The 9,554-nt window shown below is 33.9% G+C and overlaps 1 protein-coding gene across 1 annotated transcript; it reads left to right on the top strand.

The window, feature by feature from the left end:
- The first annotated feature begins 730 nt into the window (after positions 1–730).
- On the top strand, positions 731–8,445 carry LOC146958003 (ABC transporter G family member 24-like). The gene is made up of 14 exons (XM_085739671.1): positions 731–1,071; positions 2,016–2,092; positions 2,725–2,997; positions 3,217–3,280; positions 3,373–3,519; positions 3,680–3,714; positions 3,837–3,910; positions 4,120–5,036; positions 5,164–5,460; positions 6,182–6,658; positions 6,763–6,911; positions 7,008–7,297; positions 7,407–7,540; positions 8,022–8,445. The coding sequence occupies exons 1-14, from the start codon at positions 854–856 to the stop codon at positions 8,176–8,178; spliced, it is 3,309 nt and encodes a 1,102-aa protein (XP_085595797.1). The 5' UTR covers positions 731–853; the 3' UTR covers positions 8,179–8,445.
- The last annotated feature ends 1,109 nt before the right edge of the window (positions 8,446–9,554 follow it).

Consider the following 9,554-nt stretch of genomic DNA (forward strand, 5'->3'; position numbering starts at 1 on the left):
CAAATTTTTTTATTTTTATTTTTTTTAAAACAATCCTATCTCTTCTACACACAACTTTACTATTCTAAAAGCAAGTTGATTGGTTCAATCTTACACAATCTATTTTTTTATTATTATTATTACTACTACTATCGGCGTCAAAAAGAAAACGATAAAATGGTAAAAAAATAATTAATTGAAAGGTAAAATTTGAAGAATTTGAAGAAAAAGCGTCACACGAAAACACAATTTTTTTTTTATGTAAGTTGAAATAAGTTTCTTTTCTATAGTGTCTAATAATTTTCAAATATATATTCAGTTAACAAACATTAATTTAGCAATTTTTGCAGTGTAAGTTAAAAATTAATCATACAAAAAATTCACGTGACTTTTGTCTCAATAGTGTAACGTTATGTAATATGTAACTATAAGACGGCAATTAATTTAAAATAAAATTAAACTAAAGCAGAACCATTTGTCAAAAATCTTAAACAAAACCAAAATAAAATTGTTGAAATCCAACAATGATGTTGAGTGTTGACCATAGTATAGTCACTCAAGGCAAAATTGATGGAGTCCATATATCCTTTTCAGACAACAAAATAATAGTTGTCAATTAATTAATTAATTATAATTACTTACTATTAAGCATACACATAAGCTCGTACGAACGTGGTGTCACGATATCAGATACTCTTCTAGATGGGTCCCACTAAGCCTTACTTCACTTCTCATTGTCCTGTCCTGTTCTGTCTTCCATGAATCAAAACCTCAAACCTGTTTTGCTGTTGTTTTTAAGGTTCAAACTTCAAACAAAACACAAGTACACAACAATACAACAACCTTTGCTATTTCATTCATTAACTTTTCCAACATGTGTAGTTGGAGGTTGTTTTTCTGGTTGGTTTTGACATTGAGTTTGTTGTTGTTTGGAAAGAAGATGCATTGTCAAGAAATGAATGACTATGACCAACTTGATAACCCTGCTGTACTTCCTCTTATTACTCAGCTTGTTTATACAAGAATTTCCAATTTGACTTCAATTCTCAGTCAACAAATTAGTAAAGACTCCAATTTTTGTGTCAAAGATCCGTAAGTCCTTTTTTTTCTCTTTCTTTCTTTTCATTAATTTGTTTGGTAATATTTCTTAGCTGAGCTGGGATGCATTCTTATTTGATAACTTTATAACAATGATGGGCAGGCATGTAGTAGACTAGTGGGTTTAATCATTGTAAATTTTGGAATTTGGATGTTGGATGGTCCTTTTCATGATAATTAGATTTAGGCATGTTTGGGTAAATGGCGTAATTAAGCGTTTATCATATAAGTGCTTATGTACAAGCTATTTCTACGATAAAAGATAAAATAAAGTCAAATTGTTTCCATAAGTCATCCTGAAGAGCTTATGGACAGGCCACAAGCTGTTTCCATAAGCTCTCTCAAAGGGTTTCACATCACAGGTGTTTATGCTGGTAGATAACCTCAACTAAGTCAATCCAAACATATATTTAGATTTAGAATCAAATGATTCGTTGATGCATGACATGGAAATTTATAACTTAGGAAAAAGATTCAGTTCATTAACTTTGTATATGGTGTGTATTTAATTAATGAAAAATGCAATTGATTTTTTTTTTTTTTTTAAGTGAGTAGCATGAAATTATTCGTAGTGTTTCAAACTTGGTGTTTTATTTAGAATGAGCTTAAAAAAAGACACTTTATGATATTAACTGATAAGGAAATTAGCGAGAGATTATGCTTATTCCGCATTTGAATTAGTAGTTAACCCTAGATTTAATTATGACTGAATTTATGAGTTGTGACCTTTGATTTAGTTTCATGAAAATACGAAAGAAAAAAAGGAAGTTGGATTGTGTTATGTGAATTGTGGACTGGTGCATTTCAATTCTCCGTTAGTGACTTGAACTTATTACTTGGACATGATAGGACAATACTAATTTGTTTTAAAGCCATTCCATCTCATAATACTGATATAGATATTGATTTAACTGTGAAACGTAATTTTATTGTTTCAGGGATTCTGATTGGAATCAAGCCTTTAATTTTTCATCAGATTTGCGCTTCTTGTCATCTTGCATTAAAAAGACGAAAGGTATGAACAGTGGCATTTAGAAACAAACCATTCATCCTTTTACTTTCTGCTTCTTAGAAAATATATCGGAACAAACGAGGCACATTTTTTTTTTGCTTTAGATTTTTTTATTCTGTTTCTGAGAAGCAAATTAGACATGTTCATTGTTTGTTAGAATCTTAAGGAGCTCATGTTCATACACGAGGAAACAAAAATTATAAGAATGTAAGTACATGCTTATTGGTTTATAAGGATGAAAAATATCAAAACTAATATGGATTTAAGTTGGGAGGGATAAGTTTTGTAGTTTTTTCTAATCTCAAGTAGGGCTTTTGGTACTATCATTGACTTCAAGAAAATGCTAGTGCTGTGGCTATAGGGTTTACACTTCAAAGAAGGCCCCTATTAGTTTGTTGTTTGTATTCTCCTGCCACTATTAGCTTGGTCATCCGGAGTTCGGCCGGGAGGTAAGTCAAGTTTGGCCAAGGATTGTTCCAGCCATAATTCGAACCCGGGTTCTATGGAACGATTCAACATTTGTCTTTTCTAAAACCAAGATGACTAAATAAGTGAAATGAGCAATATTTGAATTTCTGTTCTCTACCATAAACGTGTTGCATGCACAGTTCTTATGCTTTGGTTTCTGATGACAGGAGATATTTCAAACCGCTTGTGTACAGCCGCAGAAGTGAAGTTTTACTTAAATAGTTTAATGGAGAAATCTTCAAGTGCCAATTATTTAAAGCCTAACAGGAACTGTAATTTAACCTCATGGGTTTCTGGTTGTGAGCCCGGATGGGCCTGTAGTGTTCCCTCAAGCCAGAAGATTGACCTTAAAGATTCAAAGGAGATGCCTGCTAGAATTTCAAACTGTCGAGCATGTTGTGAAGGCTTCTTTTGTCCTCACGGTATCACATGCATGATACGTAAGTATAATGACAACAATGTTCAGAATTCTTGATTTCTTTCTTCATTATTGATGACTAAAGACAGATTCTATAAGATAATGTGCTAATTTTTTTTATCTTTAGTAGTGAAGCATAATAACATTGTATGTAATAACAATAATAATTATCGACATGTATGGAAAAAGCTGTCTCTGATTCTTTTATCTCTTTTGGGAATTGGAAATGCTGTTCTTGAAGCGTGCCCTCTAGGCTCATACTGCCCCATTGCTACACTCAATAAAACAACTGGCGTATGTGAACCGTGAGTTATAATTCTGACCCTAAGTTTTGTTTTCTCAAGATGTTGCTTGCATTCTGTCAGTATTGAACTATTCTATGGATATATTTCTGCAGATATCTTTATCAACTACCTCCAATGCAGCCAAATCATACATGCGGAGGAGCAAATGTTTGGGCTGATTTTAGTAGCAGCAGTGAAACATTTTGCTCAGCTGGATCTTATTGTCCAACCACCACCACGAAATTTCCGTGCAGTAGTGGGTATTATTTTGCTCCAACACTTGATTGCACTTTATGAACTACCAAACTTTTTAGTATACTTTGTTTACTTACTTTTGAGGATTTTTGAAATAAATTATTGTGCCTCTATTCATTCATTCATTCTTAGAAATTTTCTTGACATTTTCGCATGAAATTTCAGGCATTACTGCAGGACAGGTTCCACATCTGCGAAAAGTAAGATATCTAATGATGAATACTTGCGGCAATATATCTGCGTTAGATCTCAGATTTACAAATCAATTTTTGACTGTATATATTCAAAGTGCATATGACCGTTTACTGATTATCGCTTGTAGGATGTTTCAAGCTGAGTTCATGTAATTCAAACACAGCAACCCAAAACATGCATGCATATGGTGTTATGCTCATTGTAAGTTATCATATTTCGTGGTTCTTGTTTTTTAATTTTTAAGTAGTTTTTACTTCATGTGCAAAGATGATCTAAGATTAATGGTCTATGCTTAGTACCACGTCACATAGAGAAACATAGATGCTTAATGGTCGACGCATGCACACACGCACGCACAAGGAGAGAGACGAAGTTGGTAGAAAGTTAACACTCTTTAACTGCTTATGCAGGCTGCTTTGAGTACTTTGCTACTCATTATTTACAACTGTTCTGACCAAGTTCTAACTACTAGGGAAAGGAGAGTGGCAAAATCAAGAGAATCAGCAGCTAGAAGTGCAAGGAAAACTGCAAATGCACACCAAAGATGGAAAGTTGCAAAAGATGCTGCTAAGAAAGGTGCAACTGGGCTGCAAGCTCAATTATCACGCAAGTTCTCTCGTAAAAAGGACGAAGAAAATCTTGAAAAAGTTAAAATTTTGAATCAAGAGACTTCTGAAACAGATGTTGAATTGTTGCCGCATTCACAACCTTCAAACATGGTTGCAAGTTCATCTGCAGTGCCAACTGAAAAGGGAAAAAATCCAAGTGGACTAATGCACATGATGCATGAAATCGAAAATGACCCGCATGTTAACCATAATCCAAATACAGGAAAAGAAACTAGACATAAAAGTGCTACAAAGGAAAAACAGCCACAAACTAATACACAAATTTTTAAGTACGCATATGCTCAACTTGAAAAAGAGAAGGCTCAGCAACAAGAAAACAAGAACCTTACCTTCTCAGGAGTACTAAAAATGGCTACAAATACTGAGAAAAGTAAGAGGCCTTTTATTGAGATTTCTTTCAGAGATCTGACTCTTACACTGAAAGCTCAAAACAAACATATATTGAGAAATGTTACCGGGAAAATCAAACCTGGCCGTATCACCGCTATCATGGGCCCGTCAGGAGCTGGCAAGACAACATTTCTTTCAGCTCTAGCTGGAAAAGCACTTGGATGCTTGGTTACTGGTTCAATTCTGATAAATGGAAGGAATGAATCAATTCACTCCTTTAAGAGAATTATTGGCTTCGTGCCACAAGATGATGTAGTTCATGGAAACTTGACAGTGGAAGAGAATCTCTGGTTCAGTGCACAGTGCAGGTATATTATATTGTTTGACATTTTACATGCAGTATTTTCTAAATCATTTTAATTTCCTTCACTCAAGTTCACACACTTACTTTTGTATGCTGGTGTATGTGTTTGTTCAAATGAAATTTTGTTAAAGGCTATCAGCTGATTTGTCAAAACCAGAAAAAGTTCTGGTTGTTGAAAGAGTTATCGAATTCTTGGGGCTTCAATCTGTGAGGAATTCCGTGGTTGGAACCGTGGAAAAGCGAGGGGTCTCTGGAGGCCAAAGGAAGCGGGTAAATGTTGGATTGGAAATGGTTATGGAACCTTCGCTTTTGATGTTAGATGAACCAACATCTGGCCTGGACAGTGCATCATCTCAGCTCCTTCTAAGAGCACTAAGACGCGAAGCTCTTGAGGGAGTGAACATTTGCATGGTGGTTCATCAACCAAGGTAAATTTTAACTCTTGCATTTTATGCTATTTTCTTTTCTGTTACTATTGCTGTACTAAAAATTTATTTTATTCTTAACATGAAACAAAGCATCTCACAAGGATACTCTAACTTGTCTTTCAAGGATTCAAACTTTGGCTCTACTTCTATTAGAACTGTTCCTAAAACTATCAAAGACACAAATAAGATTAAATATGATTTATTACTGTTAGATTCATAAACGTAAGTCTATCTGACTAATACATTCCTTCAAAAAAAGAAAAAAAAATCTGACTAATATAAAGCAAGACTAAGAAAATTTCCTCAAATGAACTGAAAGAAAAATATAAGCGGAATGAAACTTAATTATTAATACCGTTCCTTAATTCCTTTGGAGAATATCATGTGAATATATTGCATTATTACTTGTTACAAAATGACTACATTTGTTTGCTCTTTAGGTTTTAGATGATTTTTCATTTCTTTTTCATGTTGTAGACTCGTATGCACCTTATTATAGTATACATTATTTCTCGTTTTGCTATGAACAAGTTAGTAATAAAAAAAATATGCATCTGATTACAGACTTACAGTACACATTTCTTTTCAAATGCTCCTTGTTCGTTATCCATAACAGAAGCCATTTTGAAGATTGATATCGTACATCATGCTTTAATTTAGATTTCTTAACAAAAATATTATGTTCCCTTTGATTTATTAATGATTGAGTTTTCTGCTTCAGCTATGCTTTGTTCAACATGTTTGATGACTTGATACTTCTGGGTAAAGGTGGTCTCATGGTCTATCACGGATCTGCCAAGAAAGTTGAAGAATACTTTTCAGGTCTCGGGATCAATGTTCCGGAGAGGATCAACCCTCCAGATTACTATATTGACATTTTGGAGGGCATTGCAGCACCTGGTGGAAGCTCAGGCCTCAGTTATCAAGATCTTCCAGTTAAATGGATGCTTCATAATGAATATCCAATACCTCTTGATATGAGACAGCATGCAGCACAGTTTGGTATGCCGCAGAGTGTAAATTCAGCTAATGACTTAGGGGATGTGGGAAAGACTTTTGCTGGAGAATTATGGAATGACGTAAGAAGCAATGTGGAACTGCGAGGGGAAAAGATAAGACTTAATTTTTTAAAATCCAAGGATTTATCCAACCGGAAAACTCCTGGTGTATTCAAGCAATATAAGTACTTTCTTATACGGTAAGTCATCTAAAGATCTTGGATTTTTGCGAACTTTGAAGATTCACTCTCCAGATCGCTGCATTTTCTTTTGCTGGTCTCACTCCTAACCAATGTTGTTTCAGGGTTGGGAAGCAGCGATTACGAGAAGCCAGGATCCAGGCCGTAGATTATCTTATTTTGCTACTTGCTGGAGCCTGCTTAGGATCAATTACCAAATCGAGTGATCAAACATTTGGTGCATCTGGTTACACCTATACGGTGATTGCTGTGTGTAAGTTGCATAAATATCATTGCAAATAGTTTACTCTGCTCTACTCACAATTCATGCGAGGAGTTCTTTGTTCTTATATGTTGTTGTCAATTTCAGCTCTTCTATGCAAAATAGCGGCCTTGAGATCATTTTCTCTGGATAAACTGCACTACTGGAGGGAGAGTGATTCTGGCATGAGCAGCTTAGCTTATTTTCTCTCGAAAGACACGATGGATCATTTTAATACAGTGATCAAACCTGTGGTGTACCTATCTATGTTCTATTTCTTAACCAATCCACGATCTACTTTCACAGATAACTATATTGTGCTTCTTTGTCTTGTATACTGTGTAACTGGCATAGCATATGCATTATCCATAGTTTTTGAACCTGGCGCAGCGCAGCTGGTGAGTCCTAGAAGCAAAAAACAAAAATCACCAATTCCACAACATAAATTTATTCACACTCATGTTTTCAATCTTCATTTCTCATCTAACACGATTCCGTATCTTGCAGTGGTCAGTACTTCTTCCAGTTGTTTCGACTCTCATTGCAACACAACAAAAAGATAGTAAAGTTTTAAAGGCTATAGCTAATTTATGCTACTCTAAGTGGGCTTTACAAGCATTGGTTATTGCAAATGCTGAAAGGTAACATGTCAAAGATTATTCAGAACCTGTTTGGATTGACTTATTTGAGCTTATATATTAGCATAAGCACTTGTGAGACTGTGTGGAGAGCTAATGGAAAACAACTTATGATGCTCATAAGTTGTTTTCAGCTTATTTCTATAAACTCTCCATGATAGCTGATGAAAATAGTTTATTTTATCTTTTGTCATAGAAATAACTTAGGCACAAGTACTTAAATTTTAAGTGCTTATAGCATAAGTGCTTAATTGAGTTGTTTATTCAAATATGACTTTAAACTAGTAAATTAGTATATCTGCTTATAAAGCATGAAGTAAAACTATGTTTATATATTTTGGTTTATAGTTTATACTAGCTTTTTGAGTTCCTAATCCTAGTAAAATTTCTTTCGAAACTCCAAGACATATTAGGAATTTTTTCTATCCAAGACATATTGGAACCTGAATACTGAACACAATTTTATTTTAATTGTATGCTATAGGTATCAAGGAGTGTGGCTCATAACTCGTTGTGGTTCACTTTTAAAAAGTGGCTATAATCTTCATGATTGGAGTCTCTGCATATCCATTCTCATTCTTATGGGTGTAATTGGTCGCGCAATAGCGTTTTTCTGTATGGTCACCTTCAAAAAGAAGTAAGGCCAAACTTCAAGCTACCAAAATTTTACGTTTCAAGAGTGAGTTGTACAAAATGGGGGAGGGTAGTATGATCAAAACTTGATAGGATTTTTACTAGATTTGCACGATGTCACGAATGGTTGGTTAATTTTTTTAGGGGGTGATATTGGTTGTTGAGTTGAATATATGAGTTGTTTTTAACATCATCATATTATGATAGTTATGAATTATGATCCACAAGTCATATCATAGTTGAATGTTACCTCACGTAGTGAGATTTTATACAAAGATGTTCCTCTCCCTTGTTGAACATTAAGTGGGTTAAGGGAAGGTTTGTTTTATTATTTGTCTATCTCTCTTAACAACAGGGTTTCGATTTTGTCACTTGCCTCTTGTCTTGTGGTAAATCTAAATCAGAGAGAAGATTACAAAGATGTTTTCCATTATTTTTTTGGTTTTTTTTTTTTTTTTTTGTGGTGGCCGGATTCAAACCCCATATCTTACATATATATTATGCATTGTCACGAGGACCCATTATTTTGTTGGTTGTAAACACACAAATCAGTTTTTCCTTCACATTTAAATTAAAATAATAATTTATAAATGACCTGTTCTTTACAATTGATGTTTTTTTTACATTTCATATGCGTAAATTATAAGATATATATTTGTGTGGAGAAAGAGTGATGCTGTTTGGCACGACACCCTTTCCAGATTGCACGACCCACACCCTGCATAACTACACACAATTTGGTCATTTAATAGGTTTCATGCTAGTTTATCCATTTTCAAAATAAAATAATAAACTAAAAACTAAAACAAAAAGTAAATATGTTTTAAACAAAGTTATGTATTCTCCAATGGAATAAAGTATATTTTACGTATATTATATCCAAAAGAAATATGGTTGTATTTCTCATTAAAAATGCAGAAGCTAAACCCATCATTTTGATTCAAATAAGAGAGAAAAAGCTTGTCGTGCAATATGGATGAAAAACTGTGTCATGCACTTTAGCAATTTCCGTGGAGAAAACTCTTTTTTTTTTTTTTCTTTCTCCTAACGGAGAAGTCTCTTCAAACTTTTATTCATGGCGCTTTTTTTTTTCCTTAAAAAAATAGTAATAATAAAAAAAGCACTATCCTCTTTAGGATAATCCTCAATCTTTAAATAGTATCTACCATTAAGTCTATGTTAGCTTTATTTCTCAACTTTGAGCTGAAGTTTGCAAAGCGTCAAGTGAACATGGTTGCTCATATAATTGCTAGGGCATCATGTTTTTGGCTTAATCGCCATGTTATTGAGATTTGTCCTCCTTGTATTGACACTATTTTAATTAATGATATCAGTTAAGTTTGTTTTGGTCAAAAAAAAGGTTAAACCAATTTAAAATATCTTC

Source organism: Medicago sativa, chromosome 1 (assembly GCF_051527215.1).
Source record: "Medicago sativa cultivar Bolivia chromosome 1, Bolivia_mono, whole genome shotgun sequence".
NCBI lineage: Eukaryota > Viridiplantae > Streptophyta > Magnoliopsida > Fabales > Fabaceae > Medicago > Medicago sativa.

Coding starts and splice junctions, on each gene's coding strand:
- LOC146958003 (XM_085739671.1), top strand. CDS start 854: ATGTGTAGTTGGAGGTTGTTTTTCTGGTTGGTTTTGACATTGAGTTTG. Junction 3,715..3,836: donor AGGTTCCACATCTGCGAAAA/GTAAGATATCTA, acceptor TATCGCTTGTAG/GATGTTTCAAGCTGAGTTCA. Junction 3,911..4,119: donor CATATGGTGTTATGCTCATT/GTAAGTTATCAT, acceptor CTGCTTATGCAG/GCTGCTTTGAGTACTTTGCT.